This window comes from Oncorhynchus mykiss, chromosome 20 (assembly GCF_057628025.1).
Source record: "Oncorhynchus mykiss isolate SJ-2025 chromosome 20, ASM5762802v1, whole genome shotgun sequence".
Taxonomy (NCBI): domain Eukaryota; kingdom Metazoa; phylum Chordata; class Actinopteri; order Salmoniformes; family Salmonidae; genus Oncorhynchus; species Oncorhynchus mykiss.
The window spans coordinates 26308076-26329177 of NC_143041.1; the positions used below are offsets into that span (position 1 = coordinate 26308076).

At 48.5% G+C, this 21102-nt stretch overlaps 1 protein-coding gene across 6 annotated transcripts in view; it reads left to right on the plus strand.

The window, feature by feature from the left end:
- The window catches only part of LOC110499160 (sorting nexin-29), a 131133-nt gene that overhangs the window by 60168 nt on the left and 49863 nt on the right, over positions 1-21102 (plus strand). For all 6 annotated transcript variants that reach the window (XR_016489446.1, XR_016489447.1, XR_016489449.1 and 3 more), the window contains one exon: positions 19724-19830. Coding sequence is in view for 2 of the 6 variants with exons in the window: in XM_036955984.2 (XP_036811879.1) it covers positions 19724-19830 (107 nt within the window). In the remaining 4 variants the exon portion in view is untranslated. The remainder of the gene's footprint in view (positions 1-19723; positions 19831-21102) is intronic.

The window sequence follows — 21102 nt, forward strand, 5'->3', positions numbered from 1 at the left end:
AATCATCGATCAGCGCACGGTCCAGCACGTCCCGAGAGGGAACCCAACTCCTCTCCTCAGGACCGTACCCCTCCCAATCTACTAGGTACTGATGACCACGGCCCGGAGGACGCATGTCCAAAATCCTACGGACCCTGTAGATGGGTGCGCCCTCGACAAGGATGGGGGGGGGGGGGGGGAGACGAGCGGGGGCGCGAAGAACGGGCTTGATACAGGAGACATGGAAGACCGGGTGGACGCGACGAAGGTATCGAGGAAGAAGAAGTCGAACTGCGACAGGATTAATGACCTGAGAAATACGGAACGGACCAATGAACCGCGGGGTCAACTTGCGAGAAGTGGTCTTAAGGGGAAGGTTCTGAGTGGAGAGCCAAACTCTCTGACCGCGACAATATCTAGGACTCTTAGTTCTACGCTTATTAGCAGCCCTCACAGTCTGCGCCCTATAACGGCAAAGTGCAGACCTGACCCTCTTCCAGGTGCGCTCGCAACGTTGGACAAAAGCCTGAGCGGAGGGGACGCTGGACTCGGCGAACTGAGATGAGAACAGCGGAGGCTGGTACCCGAGGCTACTCTGAAAAGGAGATAGCCCGGTCGCAGACGAAGGAAGCGAGTTGTGGGCGTATTCTGCCCAGGGGAGCTGTTCTGACCAAGACGCAGGGTTGCGAAAAGAAAGACTGCGTAAGATGCGACCAATAGTCTGATTGGCCCGTTCTGCTTGACCGTTAGACTGGGGGTGAAAGCCGGAAGAGAGACTGACGGAAGCCCCAATCAAACGGCAAAACTCCCTCCAAAATTGAGACGTGAATTGCGGACCTCTGTCCGAAACGACGTCTGACGGAAGGCCATGAATTCTGAAAACATTCTTGATGATGATTTGTGCCGTCTCTTTAGCAGAAGGAAGCTTAGCAAGGGGAATAAAATGAGCCGCCTTAGAGAACCTGTCGACAACCGTAAGAATAACAGTCTTCCCCGCTGACGAAGGCAGTCCGGTGACAAAATCTAAGGCGATGTGAGACCACGGTCGAGAGGGAATGGGAAGCGGCCTGAGACGGCCGGCAGGAGGAGAGTTACCGGACTTAGTCTGCGCGCAGACCGAACAAGCAGCCACGAAGCGACGCGTGTCATGCTCCCGGGTGGGCCACCAAAAGCGCTGGCGAATGGAAGCAAGCGTACCCCGAACGCCAGGGTGGCCGGCTAACTTGGCAGAGTGAGCCCACTGAAGAACGGCCAGACGAGTAGGAACGGGAACGAAAAGAAGGTTCCTGGGACAAGCGCGCGGCGACGGAGTTTGAGTGAGTGCTTGCTTTACCTGCCTCTCAATTCCCCAGACAGTCAACCCGACAACACGCCCCTCAGGGAGAATCCCCTCGGGGTCAGTGGAGGCTACTGAAGAACTGAAGAGACGAGATAAAGCATCAGGCTTGGTGTTCTTAGAGCCCGGACGATAAGAAATCACGAACTCGAAACGAGCGAAAAACAGCGCCCAGCGCGCCTGACGCGCATTAAGTCGTTTGGCAGAACGGATGTACTCAAGGTTCCTATGGTCAGTCCAAACGACAAAAGGAACGGTCGCCCCCTCCAACCACTGTCGCCATTCGCCTAGGGCTAAGCGGATGGCGAGCAGTTCGCGGTTTCCCACATCATAGTTACGTTCCGACGGCGACAGGCGATGAGAAAAATACGCGCAAGGGTGGACCTTGTCGTCAGAGAAGGAGCGCTGAGAAAGAATGGCTCCCACGCCCACCTCTGACGCGTCAACCTCGACAATGAACTGTCTAGAGACGTCAGGTGTAACAAGGATAGGTGCGGATGTAAAACGATTCTTGAGGAGATCAAAAGCTCCCTGGGCGGAAACGGACCACTTAAAGCACGTCTTGACAGAAGTAAGGGCTGTGAGAGGGGCTGCCACCTGACCGAAATTACGGATGAAACGACGATAGAAGTTCGCGAAGCCGAGAAAGCGCTGCAACTCGACACGTGACTTAGGGACGGGCCAATCAATGACAGCTTGGACCTTAGCGGGATCCATCTTAATGCCTTCAGCGGAAATAACAGAACCGAGAAATGTGACGGAGGAGGCATGAAAAGAGCACTTCTCAGCCTTCACAAAAAGACAATTCTCTAAAAGGCGCTGGAGGACACGTCGAACGTGCTGAACATGAATCTGGAGTGACGGTGAAAAAATCAGGATATCGTCAAGGTAAACGAAAACAAAGATGTTCAGCATGTCTCTCAGGACATCATTGACTAATGCCTGAAAGACAGCTGGAGCGTTAGCGAGGCCGAAAGGAAGAACCCGGTATTCAAAGTGCCCTAACGGAGTGTTAAACGCCGTCTTCCACTCGTCCCCCTCCTTGATGCGCACGAGATGGTAAGCGTTACGAAGGTCCAACTTAGTGAAAAACCTGGCTCCCTGCAGGATCTCGAAGGCTGAAGACATAAGAGGAAGCGGATAACGATTCTTCACTGTTATGTCATTCAGCCCTCGATAATCTATGCAGGGGCGCAGGGACCCGTCCTTCTTCTTAACAAAAAAAAACCCCGCTCCGGCGGGAGAGGAGGAGGGGACTATGGTACCGGCGGCAAGAGCTACAGACAAATAATCTTCGAGAGCCTTACGTTCGGGAGCCGACAGAGAGTATAGTCTACCCCGGGGGGGAGTGGTTCCCGGAAGGAGATCAATACTACAATCATACGACCGGTGTGGAGGAAGAGAGGTGGCCCTGGACCGACTGAACACCGTGCGCAGATCGTGATATTCCTCCGGCACCCCTGTCAAATCACCAGGCTCCTCCTGTGAAGAAGAGACAGAGGAAACAGGAGGGATAGCAGACATTAAACATTTCACATGACAAGAGACGTTCCAGGAGAGGATAGAATTACTAGACCAATTAATGGAAGGATTATGACAAACTAGCCAGGGATGGCCCAAAACAACAGGTGTAAAAGGTGAACGAAAAATTAAAAAAGAAATGGTTTCGCTATGATTACCAGAAAGAGTGAGGGTTAAAGGTAGCGTCTCACGCTGAATCCTGGGGAGAGGACTACCATCCAGGGCGAACAAGGCCGTGGACTCCCTTAACTGTCTGAGAGGAATGTCATGTTCCCGAGCCCAGGTCTCGTCCATAAAACAGCCCTCCGCCCCAGAGTCTATTAAGGCACTGCAGGAAGCTGACGAACCGGTCCAGCGTAGATGGACCGACAAGGTAGTGCAGGATCTTGAAGGAGAGACAGGAGTAGTAGCGCTCACCAGTAGCCCTCCGCTTACTGATGAGCTCTGGCTTTTACTGGACATGAAGTGACAAAATGACCAGCAGAACCGCAATAGAGACAGAGGCGGTTGGTGATTCTCCGTTCCCTCTCCTTAGTCGAGATGCGGATACCTCCCAGCTGCATAGGCTCAGCACCCGAGCCGGCAGAGGAAGATGGTAGTGATGCGGAGAGGGGGGCAACGGAGAACGCGAGCTCCTTTCCACGAGCTCGGTGACGAAGATCAACCCGTCGCTCAATGCGAATAGCGAGTTCAATCAAGGAATCCACGCTGGAAGGAACCTCCCGGGAGAGAATCTCATCCTTTACCTCTGCGCGGAGACCCTCCAGAAAACGAGCGAGCAAAGCCGGCTCGTTCCAGCCACTGGAGGCAGCAAGAGTGCGAAACTCAATAGAGTAGTCTGTTATGGATCGATTACCCTGACATAGGGAAGACAGGGCCCTGGAAGCCTCCTCCCCAAAAACAGATCGATCAAAAACCCGTATCATCTCCTCCTTAAAGTCCTGATACTGGTTAGTACACTCAGCCCTTGCCTCCCAGATTGCCGTGCCCCACTCACGAGCCCGTCCAGTAAGGAGAGATATGACGTAGGCGACACGAGCAGTGCTCCTGGAGTAAGTGTTGGGCTGGAGAGAAAACACAATATCACACTGGGTGAGGAACGAGCGGCATTCAGTGGGCTCCCCAGAGTAACACGGCGGGTTATTGATTCTGGGCTCCGGAGATTCGAAAGCCCTGGAAGTGGCCGGTGGATCGAGGCGGAGATGGTGAACCTGTTCTGTGAGGTTGGAGACTTGGGTGGCCAGGGTCTCAACGGCATGCCGAGCAGCAGACAATTCCTGCTTGTGTCTGCCTAGCATCGCTCCCTGGATCTCGACGGCTGAGTGGAGAGGATCCGAAGTCGCTGGGTCCATTCTTGGTCGGATTCTTCTGTTACGGTGCGTGAATGAGGACCCAAAAGCGAATTAACGTAAACAGAGCTTCTTTAATAACAAAACAAAACGTAGGCTCAGATGGACCGGCAGGTTCCGACAGGACAGGACAAGGTTGCAGCAAACATGACGATAGTCTGGTTCAGGCATGAACAACACAAACAAGAATCCGACAAAGACAGGAGCAGAAACAGAGAGAGAGATATAGAGGACTAATCAGAGGGAAAAAGGGAACAGGTGGGAAAAGGGGTGACGAGGTAGTTAGGAGGAGACAAGGCACAGCTGGGGAAAAGAGGGGGAGAAAAGGTAACCTAACAACGACCAGCAGAGGGAGACAGGGTGAAGGGAAAGGACAGAAACAAGACACAACATGACAGTACATGACAACAAATGCATCCAACCTTCTCCCCAACCCATGTTCCCTGAAAGTTTAGTTAGGAGCTCCTCGAGTTGACATTCTGGGCGCTGAAAGAACCGGGTATCCAGCAGGTCATTGAAGCATTCACCTACATCAGCTGGTGAGACGAATGCGAGCGAGCCGAGCTTCTTGATCTCTTGGGCGTAATCAATGTCGCTCAGGTACTTTTGTCGAGAAGCATTTGTACTTTTCGATAAATGGCCTGTTTCATGTGAAAGGAGCAACCCTGGTTGTGGGTCCCAGGAAACACCTTCATGAAGGCTTTAAAAGCCACCGTCTCAAAGTCAGTCATGATGGAGTCTGGTTTCAGGTCGGGCATTTCAGGCTCTTCAGCTCCACAACTGCATGAGCGTATGTTCCCTAAAAATATAAAATATATCATGTTAGACTGCATGTTTAGGCCTACATTTTGTATTGTTTTAGTTTTTTACGAAGATACCTCAGTCTTACTGGGCAGCAAAATGAAGACCCGTGAATGGTGTACACCTGGCTGAACAAAGGATGGGTTGTCTTGAATGTTCCATCTGCAAACCAGTCCTTTGCGTCACATAGATACTCCAAGTTGCGCGTGGTTGTAAAGATCAGAATTCTGTCTGCTGGAGGAGCAGCTCTCTGTTGTAGCCCTGATAGCTGTCAGGGATGACGAGTTCAGAGAGGGATGCTGCGTTGTTGTTTTGTCAGTGGCTCTGCACCAACTTCTTCATGTTTTTCAGAGAGGGCATTTCTCCACAAATAGACTCAGGCAAGCTAAATGTGTAAATGTCCACAACTTGGTCGGTTTCTTTCTTGGTCTCCAGGCTTCTCTCCTTTAGGCCATTCATCACATTTTGGATCCGAATTCGAGCATTGTCTGGGATGTGGTTGTATTCTCCAGATAACTTGGTGATAACCCCACCAGTGAACGTTATGCGACCTCTGCATTATGCGACTGTAACAGTGCAACTTTAGACCGTCCCCTCGCCCATATCCGGGTGCGAACCAGGGACCCTCTGCACACATCAACAACAGTCACCCACGAAGCATCCTTACCCATCGCTCCACAAAAGCCGCGGCCCTTGCAGAGCAAGGGGAACCACTACTTCAAGGTCTCAGAGCAAGTGACGTCACCGATTGAAACGCTGTTTAGCGCGTACCACCGCTAACTAGCTAGCCATTTCACATCCGTTACACGACCTCGGCGTTATGCGGCCTCGGCGACCTCATATTTGGTGCTCTTCCAGAAGGACTCGTTCACGTCTGTAGGTGTAGCCTTCATACGCCAGGATATTTTATCCACTCACAGAGAGGATCAATTCAGATTACGAGTGTTTAATAGTCACATGTACAGGGTTGCAGGTGTGATTGTCACTGTACCCTGCAATCTTAGGTTTAAAGCTCCAACATGCAGGACGAAGTGAAATAAAATAATGAAAATGGTAATAAAAAACTTGATAAATAGCACTATATACATAATAACAACAGTGGCAGTGATGAATAAATAAAGCCTGCAGTATAGGTAATAGTCTGCCCATATGAACATGTTTATTTTAGGCCATATAAAGAACAGCTAGACATGATTTAAGGAAAAGCAGTAAACAGACACAACGTTGTTTCACATTCTTTAATAAAAACTCAAACAGTTGGCTGCACAGTTTTCCTGCCAAATAGGCCTACAAGGAAACTCAACACATCTGAATGAAGTAGGTTGCGCGAGGGGGTCGCTGCTGAGTACCTTCCACGAACATTTTGGCTCAACAAAAATACACGTAAGCCGCTTTTATCACAGTTTCTCACCCAGACAACCCCGCCAGGCGAAGTCTCTCTCTCTCCCCCCTCATTAACACTCAGCACTAATTAATTGAAAGGCACTTTACATTTTCCCCCAACACCACAACATGTAAGCACTGCACACACAGAAAAATAAATCGGTGTGCTCCTCTTTACCTGGGGAGTGATTGGTTGTGAGATGTCCTCCCAGGATGAAAACAAACTAATAATGCCAACATTTCCCTTTGGGCTTTGGAAATTGCTTTGAAAATTGTGTGAGATTGGCTGGGAAAGTTTGTATTTTGACAGGGGTATTTGACATGGCTGGGTTGAATGAATTAACAAGTACTGTGTGTTTGTGTGTGTGTGTACACATTTTACTGTACTTGTGAGTACCAAAAGCCCTCATAAGAATAGTAAACCAACTAAAATTCAGAGAAATTAGAACATTTTGCAGATCCCCACTTGTAAAAAAACTATTCTAGGCTTAGAGGATAATTTTTTATTTAACCTTTATTTAACCAGGCAAGTCAGTTAAAAACAAATTCACAATCTTGGCCTACTTCGGCTGGGCTGAATCACTGCCGGATGTGATACAGCCTGGATTTGAACCAGGTACTATAGTGACGCCTCTTCCACTGTGCCACTCGGGAGCCCTCGGGAGGTTAGGGTTAGTTTTTATAGTAATCAATTGTTGGTCCCCAAAAAGTCCTCACAGGAATTAAAAGACGTGTGTGCTTCAAATCGACTTGCATTTGTCACATGCACTGAATACAGCAGCAGCACCTTACCGTGAAATGTTTACTTACAAGCCCTTAACCAACAACGCAGTTCAAGAAATAGAGTTAAGAAAATATTTACTAAATAAACTAAAGTAAAAAAATAAAAATAACACTAGAAAATGACAATAACAATAACGGTACAGAGTCAATGTGCGCTGGTACAGGTTATTCGAGGTAATTTGTAATGTGACTATGCATAGATAATAAACAGCGAGTAGCAGCAGTGTAAAAACAAAGGGGGGTCAATGTAAATAGTCCGGGTGACGCTTAGCTATGATTTGGACTCTTATTTTAACTGAACAATTAGAAATCCAGTGTCACCTAGAGGTGTGTGTGCTGCCTGTGTGTAACCGATGTGAAATGGCTAGCTTGTTAGCGGTGGTGCGCGCTAATAGCGTTTCAATCGGGTGACGTCACCCTTGCTCAGCAAGGGCCGTGGCTTTTGTGGCGCGATGGGTAAGTATGGTTCGTGGGTGACTGTTGTTGATGTGTGCAGAGGGTCCCTGGTACGAGCCCGGGGCGAGGGGACGGAAGTTAAACTGTTACATGTCTACCAACTGACATTACTTATCAGTATGCGCTGGTCAGCCACATCCAAACACTTCGATTGCTCTCATCAGATCATGTTAAATGGTCTTTTCCACAGGTTGTTGTTTTAACAGAGAAGGAAAAAGTCTAGGTGGACTTTTTGTCCTGTTTTAGTTGGTGAGGTGTGTGTGCGCGGTGTGAAGTGTTTGGTATGCGATTTCACGCCTGTGGATCGGATTCGCCTGTTCCTGTAATTTGGGGCCATCAGTGCAGACACAGTCTCACTCCGATGGACCGATAAAACAAACACACACCCTGTTGTCTGGAGGAGAGATACAGGAAGCAGCAGACAGTGTGTGATGGGACTATGAAAGGAGGTTGCTTTGATTACCACATTTTAATTAACCACTCCTGCCTTCTCCCTTGTGGATCTGCAAAGTATGTAATGTCTACTTTCTTCTGTTATGGTTCTATATATATGTGTGTGTGTGTGTGTGTGTGTATGTTTGTCCTTGTCTTTCTGCACTAAACCTTCAGGAACGTGTATCGGCCCCTCAATAGTCTTATTGAGTGATTCTTAGAAGACGTATAAATTGCCGCTGAAGACTGTAGTAATACATTTTACCATGCTTCAGTACACCCACTGTGAAAGTGAAACCATTTCAAGAGAAAAGCTATTTCTGATGGCTGTTACCTACACGTTAGTCTCCACATCATTGCACATAAAAAAGGGCTTGTTGTGAAAAAGACTGGATGCGAATATTATTTCTACATTATTTAGACGGCTTCCCCTGTTTAACGCTTACGGCTGAGCAGGAGGAATCACAGCTAAAGAGCCTTTCCTGGGAAGCCTTACATACACACGGGCACGCAACACAAACACTCATGTGCGTACGTAACACACACACCTACAGACGGACAGACACACATGGACGTACGCAGTCACGGACGGACGTAACTCTCTCTCTCTCTCTCACACACACACACACACACACACACACACACACACACACACACACACACATAGCTGTGAGTTCCTGTTTAGTTTGGAACTCCCCTCCCTATTAGGGGTTCTGTTTGTATGATGGATATACAGTGGGGCAAATTTTTTTTATTTAGTCAGCCACCAATTGTGCAAGTTCTCCCACTTAAAAGGATGAGAGAGGCCTGTAATTTTCATCATAGGTACATTTCAACTACGACAGACAAAATGAGGGGGAAAAATACAGAAAATCACATTGTAGGATTTTATATGAATTTATTTGCAAATTATGGTGGAAAATAAGTATTTGGTCACCTACAAACAAGCAAGATTTCTGGCTCTCACAGACCTGTAACTTCTTCTTTAAGAGGCTCCTCTGTCCTCCACTCGTTACCTGTATTAATGGCACCTGTTTGAACTTGTTATCAGTATAAAAGACACCTGTCCACAACCTCAAACAGTCACACTCTAAACTTCACTATGGCCAAGAGCTGTCAAAGGACACCAGAAACAAAATTGTAGACCTGCACCAGGCTGGGAAGACTGAATCTGCAATAGGTAAGCAGCTTGGTTTGAAGAAATCAACTGTGGGAGCAAATATTAGGAAATGGAAGACATACAAAACCACTGATAATCTCCCTCAATCTGGGGCTCCACGCAAGATCACACCCCGTGGGGTCAAAATGATCACATGAACGGTGAGCAAAAATCCCAGAACCACACGGGGGGACCTAGTGAATGACCTGCAGAGAGCTGGGACCAAAGTAACAAAGCCTACCATCAGTAACACACTACGCCGCCAGGGACTCAAATCCTGCAGTGCCAGACGTGTCCCCCTGCTTAAGCCATGTCCAGGCCCGTCTGAAGTTTGCTAGAGAGCATTTGGATGATCCAGAAGAAGATTGGGAGAATGTCATATGGTCAGATGAAACCAAAATAGAACATTTTGGTAAAAACTCAACTCGTCGTGTTTGGAGGACAAAGAATGCTGAGTTGCATCCAAAGAACAGCATACCTACTGTGAAGCATGGGGGTGGAAACATCATGCTTTGGGGCTGTTTTTCTGCAAAGGGACCAGGACGACTGATCCGTGTAAAGGAAAGAATTAATGGGGCCATGTATCGTGAGATTTTGAGTGAAAACCTCCTTCCATCAGCAAGGGCAATGAAGATGAAACGTGGCTGGGTCTTTCAGCATGACAATGATCCCAAACACCGCCCGGGCAACGAAGGAGTGGCTTCGTAAGAAGCATTTCAAGGTCCTGGAGTGGCCTCACTGCTCTAGAGGAGATCTACATGGAGGAATGGGCCAAAATACCAGCAACAGTGTGTGAAAACCTTGTGAAGACTTACAGAAAACATTTGACCTCTGTCATTGCCAACAAAGGATATATAAGAAAGTATTTAGATAAACTTTTGTTATTGACCAAATACTTACTTTCCACCATAATTTGCAAATAAATTCATAACAAATCCTACAATGTGATTTTCTGGATTATTTTTTCTAATTTTGTCTGTCATAGTTGAAGTGTACCTATGTTGAAAATTACAGGCCTCTCTCATCTTTTTAAGTGGGAGAACTTGCACAATTGGGGCTGACTAAATACTTTTTTGCCCCACTGTATAAGGAGGTGGGCATCTAACCTCGGTGGCAGCTCTGGTTCTGGATGCCGCCCCCCTTCCTTACACTGAGTCCGCTCTTGTATCACTGAACCATGGATCATCGTCAGAGGCTCTGGACTGCGGATCCTCGCCGTAGGCCCCGGGCTGGGGACCCTCGCTGCGTGGATCATCGGCGGATGTTCTGGACCGGGGACCGTCGCTGGAGACCCTGGACTGGGGCCCATTGCTGGAGACCCCGGACTGGGGCCCATTGCTGGATACCCCGGACTGTGGCCCGTTGCTGGATACCCCGGACTGTGGCCCGTCGTTTTAGGTTCCGGACTGTGGCCCGTCGTTGGAGGTTCCGGACTGTGGCCCGTCGTTGGAGGTTCCGGACTGTGGCCCGTCGTTGGAGGTTCCGGACTCTGGCCCGTCGTTGGAGGTTCTGGACTGTGGCCCGTCGTTGGAGGTTCCGGACTGTGGCCCGTCGTTGGAGGTTCCGGACTGTGGCCCGTCGTTGGAGGTTCCGGACTGTGGCCCGCCGTTGGAGGTTCCGGACTGTGGCCCGCCGTTGGAGGTTCCGGACTGTGGCCCGTCGTTGGAGGTTCCGGACTGTGGCCCGTCGTTGGAGGTTCCGGTCTGGGTACTGTCGCCTTACACTCTGGACTGGGTACTGTCGCCGGACGCTCTGGACTGCCGAGGCGCACTGTAGGCCTGGTGCGTGGTGCCGGGACTGGTGGTACCGGGCTGAGGACACGCACCTCAGGGCGAGTGCGGGGAGGAGGCACAGGATACACTGGACCGTGGAGACGCATTGGAGAGCTAGATACGTCCTGGCTGGATGACACCATGCGCATCTCTGCATAACACGGTGCCTGACCAGTTACACGCTCCCCACGGTGAGCACGAGGAGTTGGCTCAGGTCTCCTACCTGACTCAGCCAATCTCCTCGTGTGCCCCTCCCATAACGAGGAGACCAAGGCGCAGCGTGATTAGAATACATTCTTCTTTATTTACACGAAGAACACTAAACAAAACAACAAAACGAATGTGAAGCTATAAGACACGAGTGCTGACAGGCAACTACACATAGACAATACAAAAACTAAACCAACCACCCTCGTCACACCCTGACCTAACCAAAATAGAGCATTGTACCAGTTTAAGTGGTTCATGGTTGTGTTAATGAAGGTTGAGCACCTCTTTTGTCCACTTGCAGTCCTGCAATCTTTGTAAGAGTTGGTGACAAAGAGTTGCATTTGAAAGAGGTTACTGTGCATTTTACAGCCAACTACTGTCATTACATAGAAGCTTTGTGATGATAACTTGTAAAAACACTTCACAAGGAAGTCATTCTCTGCTGTGAGAACATTTGGTACTCAGCCCTGCCTGGGATTTGAATTCACAGCCTCAACTTCTCCTAACGGTTGGCACAAATACAACATATTTTAGACTGTACCCCAAAGTATGTTAATGAGCACCCCGGCCCCAAAAGCCCCACCTACATTTCAAAGCGCATTGACGATTGTACCTTATTAAAAATATTGTGTAGAAATGTACCATTATACTAGGCTATCTGTATACATTTGATATTTTTGTACCCCAGGCAACAACAGTGTACCTTAACTGTACCATAGTTTTTGAGATTGTGTGGATATACTGTATGTTCTTGGTTATAAATATGTACAGTGGATTCGGAAATTATTCAGACCCCTTGCCTTTTCCCACATGTTGTGTTACAGCCCTTTTCTTAAATGGATTCAAAATAATAATAACCTCATAAATCTACACACAATAGCCCATAATGACAAAGCAAAAACTTGTACATTTTTTTAATTGTGCAAATGTATTACAAATGTAAAACTGAAATATAACATTTACATAAGTATTCAGACCCTTTAAGTACTTAGTTGAAGCACCTTTGGCAGCGATTACAGCCTCGAGTCTTCTTGGGTATAACGCTACAAGCTTGGCACACCTGTATTTGGGGAGTTCCTCACATTCTTCTCTGCAGATCCTCTCAAGCTCTGTCAGGTTGGATGGGGAGCGTCGCTGTACAGCTATTTTCAGGTCTCTCCAGAGATGTTCAATCGGTTTCAAGTCCGGACTCTGGCTGGGCCACTCAAGGACATTCAGAGAATTTTCCCGAAGCCACTCCTGCTTTGTCTTGGCTGTGTGCTTAGGGTCGTTGTCCTGTTAGACTGGGGCGAACATACACCTTCCGAGGTCCTGAGAGCTCTGGAGTAGGTTTTCATCAATGATCTCTCTGTACTTTGCTCCGTTCATCTTTCCCTCGATCCTGACAAGTCTCCCAGTCCCTGCCGCTGAAAAACATTCCCACATCATGATTCTGCCACCACCATGCTTCACCGTAGGAATGGTGCCAGGTTTCCTCCAGACGTGACGCTTGGCATTCAGGCCAAAGAGTTCCATCTTAGTTTCATCAGACCAGATAATCTTGTTTCTCATGGTCTGAGAGACTTTAGGTGCCTTTAGGCAAACTCCAAGCAGGCTGTCATGTGCCTTTTACAGAGAAGTAGCTTCTGTTTGGCCACTCCGCCTGATTGGTGGAGTGCTGCAGAGATGGTTGTCCTTCTGGAAGGTTCTTCCATCTCCACAGAGGAACTCTGGAGCTCTGTCCGAGTGAATATTTGGTTCTTGGTCACCTTCCAAAGGCCCTTCTCCCCCAATTGCTCAGTTTGGCCGGGCCGCCAGCTTTGTCATTATGGGGTATTGTGTATGGAAAACAGCCCCAGACCATTATTCCTCCTCCACCAAACTTTACAGTTGTCACCATGCATTGGGGCAGGTAGCGTTCTCCTGGCATCCGCCAAACCCAGATTCGTCCGTCGGACTGCAAGATGGTGAAGTGTGTGTCATCACTCTAGAGAACGTGTTTCCACTGCTCGGGTCCAATGGTGGTGAACTTTACACTGCTCCAGCCAAAGTTTGGCATATGCTCATGGTGATCTTAGGCTTGTGTGCGGCTGCTCAGCCATGGAAACCCATTTCATGAAGCTCCCGACAAACAGTTATTGTGCTGATGTTGCTTCCAGAGGTAGTTTGGAACTTGGTAGTGAGTGTTGCAACCAAGAACAGACCATTTTTACACACTTCAGCACTTGGGGATTCCATTCTTTGAGCTTTTGTGGCCTTCCTCTTCACGGCTGAGCCGTTGTTGCCCCTAGACGTTTCCACTTCACAATAACAGCACTTACAGTTGACCGTGGCAGCTCTAGCAGGGCAGAAATTTTATGAACTGTTGGAAAGGCTGTGTGCTCGATTTATTCACCTGTCAGCAGCGGGTGTAGCTGACATAGCCAAATACACTCATTTGAAGGGGTGTCCACATACCTTTTGTATATATAGTGTACTTATCCTGTAAAATTAAAATAGCTTACTTGCTACTGAGTTGCTGTTAAAATACAGAACATATCTTAATTAACAAGTATACTGTATTCAGAATACAGTTGCATAATATCATTTTACAGCAATAACTAATTCAGTTGTAAAAATACAGTAAGTTTTATATTTACTGTAAAAAAAATAAACGTGTGTTCCATAAGCACATCTGAAGTATCCTATACGAATAACTGTAATTGCAAGTGAGGCGTGATGAGAATTTACAGGACGATCCAAAAAGTATCCAATTGCATTGCGATTGACTGTAAATATACAGCAAAACATCAGTATCATAAAATGTACAGCAATTGCGTACAGTGTAGCTTTCTATGCTTTGTAAGCACAACTTAAAGCATTAGTTGAAGCATATTGATTTGACTAAAAGTATGAAGTTCACTATACTAAATTGAAGTAACTTTAGATTAAGTTAACTCAACATGGAATCCAGATTAGACTTGTTTTCAAATTTCAAGGCAGCAGGATAACACACTTTTATGTTGACTCAACAAATCTTTTTTTTTTAACAATGACCAATTTCAGTATGTTTCAGTTAAGTTGACTTTGGAAAATGAGCTGAAACAACTAAAAGGCAAAAGAAGTGTTTACAGTGTACACACGCACGTACACTGAGCCATTCACTATGTCTTCGGTGTTTTATTATTAAGGCCCTATGGCCGTGACAGGGAACAGAAATCCAAGTGGAAGAGAAACTCTGAGCTGAGGTAACTTGGGAATGTACTGTCAGCAGTTTTAATGACAAAGGCAGTCTGTGAGTGTATGTGTGTGAGGGGATATACAGGCTATTGGTAGTGAAAGATAAGCCTTAGGATTGCTGTGGCAGAGAGCTGTGTGCTGCTGGCTGGGGTGATAATGACCCTATCACGCCTGTTGACTCTCTCTGGATGACTGGGTGGCAAATCTTCTCTACGATTGTGTGTGTGTGTGTGTGTGTGTGTGTGTGTGTGTGTGTAGTGGGGAAGATATTTTGAAACTTTCTTGCTGTTCTAGCCCAACTTTGTACTACTAGTCTTCGCATCCTGCATTGGTGTAAACTGGTGTAGACTGGGGAGGTGTGTGTAGACTCAGGAGGTGTGTGTAGACTCGGGAGGTGTGTGTAGACTCGGGAGGTGTGTGTAGACTGGGGAGGTGTGTGTAGACTGGGGAGGTGTGTGTAGACTGGGGAGGTGTGTGTAGACTGGGGGGGGGGTGTGTAGACTGGGGAGGTGTGTGAAGACTGGTGAGGTGTGTGTAGACTCAGGAGGTGTGTGTAGACTGGGGAGGTGTGTGTAGACTCAGGAGGTGTGTGTAAACTGGGGAGATGTGTGTAGACTGGGGAGATGTGTGTAGACTGGGGAGATGTGTGTAGACTGGGGAGGTGTGTGTAGACTGGGGAGGTGTGTGTCAACTCAGGAGGTGTGTGTAGACTGTGGAGGTGTGTGTAGACTGGGGAGGTGTGTGTAGACAGACTGGGGAGGTGTGTGTAGACAGACTGGGGAGGTGTGTGTAGACAGACTGGGGAGGTGTGTGTAGACTGGGGAGGTGTGTGTAGACAGACTGGGGAGGTGTGTGTAGACAGACTGGGGAGGTGTGTGTAGACAGACTGGGGAGGTGTGTGTAGACAGACTGGGGAGGTGTGTGTAGACTGTGGAGGTGTGTGTAGACTCGGGAGGTGTGTGTAGACTGGGGAGGTGTGTGAAGACTGGGGAGGTGTGTGTAGACTCAGGAGGTGTGTGTAGACTGGGGAGGTGTGTGTAGACTGGGGAGGTGTGTGTAGACTGGGGAGGTGTGTGTAGACTGGGGAGTTGTGTGTAGACAGACTGGGGAGGTGTGTGTAGACTCAGGAGGTGTGTGCAGACTGGGGAGGTGTGTGTAGACAGACTGGGGAGGTGTGTGTAGACTGGGGAGATGTGTGTAGACTGGGGAGGTGTGTGTAGACTGGGGAGATGTGTGTAGACTCAAGAGGTGTGTGTAGACTGGGGAGGTGTGTGTAGACTCAGGAGGTGTGTGTAGACTGGGGAGGTGTGTGTAGACTGGGGAGGTGTGTGTAGACTGGGGAGTTGTGTGTAGACAGACTGGGGAGGTGTGTGTAGACTCAGGAGGTGTGTGCAGACTGGGGAGGTGTGTGTAGACAGACTGGGGAGGTGTGTGTAGACTGGGGAGATGTGTGTAGACTGGGGAGGTGTGTGTAGACTGGGGAGATGTGTGTAGACTCAAGAGGTGTGTGTAGACTGGGGAGGTGTGTGTAGACAGGGGAGGTGTGTGTAGACAGACTGGGGAGGTGTGTGTCGACTCAGGAGGTGTGTAGACTGGGGAGGAGGTGTGTGTAGACTGGGGAGGTGTGTGTAGACTGGGGAGGTGTGTGTAGACTGGGGAGGTGTGTGTAGACTGGGGAAGTGTGTGTCGACTCAGGAGGTGTGTGTAGACTGGGGAGGAGGTGTGTGTAGACTGTGGAGGTGTGTGTAGACTGTGGAGGTGTGTGTAGACTGGGGAGGTGTGTGTAGACAGACTGGGGAGATGTGTAGACAGACTGGGGAGGAGGTGTGTGTAGACTGGGGAGGTGTGTGTAGACAGGGGAGGTGTGTGTAGACAGACTGGGGAGGTGTGTGTCGACTCAGGAGATGTGTGTAGACTGGGGAGGAGGTGTGTGTAGACTGGGGAGGTGTGTGTAGACTGGGGAGGAGGTGTGTGTAGACTGGGGAGGTGTGTGTAGACAGACTGGGGAGATGTGTGTAGACTGGGGAGGTGTGTGTCGACTCAGGAGGTGTGTGTAGACTGGGGAGGAGGTGTGTGTAGACTGTGGAGGTGTGTGTAGACTGTGGAGGTGTGTGTAGACTGTGGAGGTGTGTGTAGACTGGGGAGGTGTGTGTAGACAGACTGTGGAGATGTGTAGACAGACTGGGGAGGAGGTGTGTGTAGACTGGGGAGGTGTGTGTAGACTGGGGAGGAGGTGTGTGTAGACTGGGGAGGTGTGTGTAGACTGGGGAGGAGGTGTGTGTAGATTGTGGAGGTGTGTGTAGACTGTGGAGGTGTGTGTAGACTGGGGAGGTGTGTGTAGACTGGGGAGGTGTGTGTAGACAGACTGGGGAGATGTGTGTAGACTGGGGAGAAGTGTGTAGACAGACTGGGGAGGAGGTGTGTGTAGACTGGGGAGGTGTGTGTAGACAGGGGAGGTGTGTGTAGACAGACTGGGGAGGTGTGTGTCGACTCAGGAGATGTGTGTAGACTGGGGAGGAGGTGTGTGTAGACTGGGGAGGTGTGTGTAGACTGGGGAGGTGTGTGTCGACTCAGGAGATGTGTTTAGACTGGGGAGGAGGTGTGTGTAGACTGTGGAGGTGTGTGTAGACTGTGGAGGTGTGTGTAGACTGGGGAGGTGTGTGTAGACTGGGGAGGTGTGTGTAGACAGACTGGGGAGATGTGTGTAGACTGGGGAGAAGTGTGTAGACAGACTGAAGAGGTGTGTGTAGACTGGGGAGGTGTGTGTAGACTGGGGAGGTGTGTGTAGACTGGGGAGGTGTGTGTAGACTGGGGAGGTGTGTGTAGACAGACTGGGGAGAAGTGTGTAGACAGACTGGGGAGAAGTGTGTAGACAGACTGGGGAGAAGTGTGTAGACAGACTGGGGAGGAGGTGTGTGTAGACTGGGGAGGTGTGTGTAGACTGGGGAGGTGTGTGTAGACTCAGGAGGTGTGTGTAGACTCAGGAGGTGTGTGTAGACTGGGGAGGTGTGTGTAGACTGGGGAGGTGTGTATCGACTCAGGAGGTGTGTGTCGACTCAGGAGGTGTGTGTAGACTGGGGAGGAGGTGTGTAGACTGTGGAGATGTGTGTGTAGACTCAGGATGTGTGTGTAGACTGGGGAGGTGTGTGTAGACTCAGGATGTGTGTGTAGACTCGGGAGGTGTGTGTAGACTCAGGAGGTGTGTGTAGACTGGGGAGGTGTGTGTAGACTGGGGAGGTGTGTGTAGACTGGGGAGGTGTGTGTAGACTCAGGAGGTGTGTGTAGACTGTGGAGGTGTGTGTAGGCTGGGGAGGTGTGTGTAGACTGGGGAGGTGTGTGTAGACTCAGGAGGTGTGTGTAGACTGGGGAGGTGTGTGTAGACTGGGGAGATGTGTATGTGTGCGTGTTGAAAGGGTTGATTGACTTTGTCCTCCTCACCGTCCTCTTATCAGGGCTGTATCACTCAGACTCTCAGCAGCAGGCTGTGCTTTTTGCCTCTGGACCAGCAATCATTTTCCTAAATCAATATCTGCCCCTGCGAGACCAGACACACACTGCCCTTTATCACTGTTAGGACTGAGAGATTTGGACAGTTTCTCTTCAAATTCAACCAAAACCCACATCTGTTATTTTAAGTGAGTTATTATTCTTTATTTTCTGAGATGTTTGTTTGTGTATTGGGCACGTGTGTGTGTGTGTTTTCTGCCATCATTTTTGTGTGTGTTTGTGTTATCTAACCTAATGTGGGACCTTATATATAAAGGTGTTAAGGGAGAAATGATCCATCTCTCCCTGTAGGAGCCACCGCTCCTCCAAGACCCTCTAGTCTACTTCTGTTGTTCTCCCTCCTATAACTAGATTACACCATGTTTATAGCTGACGTGGAACCGCTGTAGGCCCGTATTGATGACGTTAGCCAGCTAGAACTAGTAGTGATGAACCACAGTTTTAGGAGTATGTGGGGAGAGCCAAGCAGTGTGTCAGTTTGATACAATAGTCTGAAGTTTTGAGAAACAATCTTTTTTTTTTATGTGAATCTCGGTGCAAAAAGACAGTAATTAGAGAAAATGGTTGTCATAACAACAATGTTTACTTGTTTACTTCCCCTGGTACATACAGTGGGTTTAGTACCTTAGAGAGGATGCTGTTTTAAAAGCTTTCCAGGAAGTAACCGCTCTGCTCTCTGACCCATGCCTCCAACAGACAATTAGAGCTGTGTGAAAAAAAACGTCCCATCAAACAGTTGTTGGTTTTTACTTTAACTACCGACAAGACAATACTCCTCTGCATAATAATCCACTGATAATAGTGTGTGTGTGTTTGTTTATTGTTGCCCCAGGCATATCAAACACTTGTTATTATTAATATTACTCATTATGTTGGGAAGCAAGTAGCATAGTGGTTAGAGCGTTTAGCCAGGAACCAGAAGGTAGCTAGCTCGAATCCCTGAGCCGACACGTTGAAAAAAAGTTGATGTGCCCTTGAGCAAGGCACTTAGTCCTAATTGCTCCTGGGTCACTGTTGTTAATGGCAGACCCTGGCCGGGACCCCTCTTTCCGGGGATGTCTCAGAGGGCGTTAGAATTTGTGCAAAAAACACATTTCCATTTCACACATGCATATCATACACACTTGTACATGTGACAAACAGGACAAATATAAACACCCATCAAATTATTATTATTATTATTCCCCAAGTAATTGTTTGCCTCTCTCTCTCCCTCCTCTCTCCCTCCTCTCTCCCCTCTCTCTCTCTCCTCTCTCTCTCCCCCTTTCTCCCACCTCTCTCTCCCCTCTCTCTCCCTCCTCTCTCCCTCCCTCCTCTCTCTCCCCCCTCTCTCTCTCTCTCTCCCTCCTCTCTCCCTCCTCTCTCCCCCTCTCTCTCTCTCCTCTCTCTCCCCCCTCTCTCTCCAACTCTCTCCCACCTCTCTCTCCCCTCTCTCTCCCTCCTCTCTCTCTCCCTCCTCTCTCTCCCCACTCTCCCTCCTCTCTCTCCCCTCTCTCTCTCCCCCTCTCTCTCTCCTCTCTCTCCCCCTCTCTCTCTCCTCTCTCTCCCCCTCTCTCTCTCCCTCTCTCTCTCTCCCCACTCTCCCTCCTCTCTCTCCCCTCTCTCTCTCTCCTCTCTCTCTCCCTCTCTCTCTCCCCACTCTCCCTCCTCTCTCTCCCCTCTCTCTCTCTCCCCACTCTCCCTCCTCTCTCTCCCCTCTCTCTCTCTCCCCACTCTCCCTCCTCTCTCTCTCCCCATCTCTCTCCCCTCTCTCCCTCCTCTCCTCTCTCCTCTCTCTCTCTTTCTCTCTCTCTCTCTCCTCTCTCTCTCCCCTCTCGCCTCCCCCCTCTCTCTCCAGTTCTCCCCATGGTGAGGAACTGTGATGATCCCACTCCAGCCCCTCAGAGCAGGTCTATGGATGATGTTGAGGAGCTGGCTGCCAGCTATGAACGCAAACTCATAGAGGTGGGTACTACTGGCTGGCTCCGTCTTACCCTGACCAGTACTTAGGCAGCTGAGAAGGCTGCATTTCATTCCAGAAAGTAGCTTTCTCCCTTATACCCTCATTCACTCCCTTTTATGGAGCTGATGGAGAGATCATGGATTTCTATGCATATGGCAGCAACTAGTTAGAGCTCAAATGTTTATTCTATTCTACTGAGCCATTTACTTTATGTTTGTCTTCTTATCTTTTGTTATTTCTCGTTGTTGCATTATCGAGAAGGAACCTGCAAGTAAGCTTTTCGTTGGAAGGTGTATACCATGTGTATCCTGTACATACGACTAATGCAACTTAAAACTATCTACCCAGTCAAGTATTCAAACAGTCATGGAGATTGTAGGCAGCTGATGCACAGTTCCAACTCTGTTTTTACACATGACGATGATGCAGTCACTCAGAGACAGAGCCAGGGAGTGGGTGGTTCTGGGAGTTCTTGGCATGCTGGTTAACTACTGACCAACCAACGGTGTGGCACTCTGTGCTGAGAGACAATGACATCAGCAAACCCCGGGAACACCGCCCGCCTCTATTTTAATGAGGTTGCAGTCAATTATTCATAAGTGTTTTAAATTTCTTTAATAAGAAATAATTCTGTTTGTGTTTGGGAAAACTGTCATTTGACTTATTTGTGCATTTATCTATGTCTTTTTTTATTGTGTTTACTTAATGATGCGTTCATTTGCTTGCCTGTCAGTCTCAATAGGGCTTTCCTAAACGTGCTGAGACGGGTACTGCCCTTTTCCCTTTAAATCTCAGTTCAACGCTGCGACAACTTTATTTAAATGTACTGGCAGACAGTGTACATTTTTCTTTTGTCCTCCACATGATGTTACTATCTGGTTTGCCTGTTTATGTTCTCTCTGAAGTCATGGAAACATGCAGATGTTTAGACTACAGCAGTTTGGCTAGTACTGTTGGCTGTTGCTATTGACAATGGCTTTTACTGGTGGCCACAGTGAAATAGTTTGAACGTATAGGAGATTTGCTTTCATTAGGAATATGTAATAACCACGTGTGTAACCACAGTTCTTTATAAGCAAGTTCAGAGATGTGATATGAGATAGTATAATATGGTAAGATACTATTATGGAATGTAGTAGTCTTTTTGTGGAGGACGAGATTGATATGTGTTTGAGGGTGTTTGTTCTACAATGAGATTTGGGTGTTTGAGGGTCTGTGTGTGTTCTACAGTGAGGTGTGTGCGTGTGTGTGTGTGTATAACAGTGAGATATGGG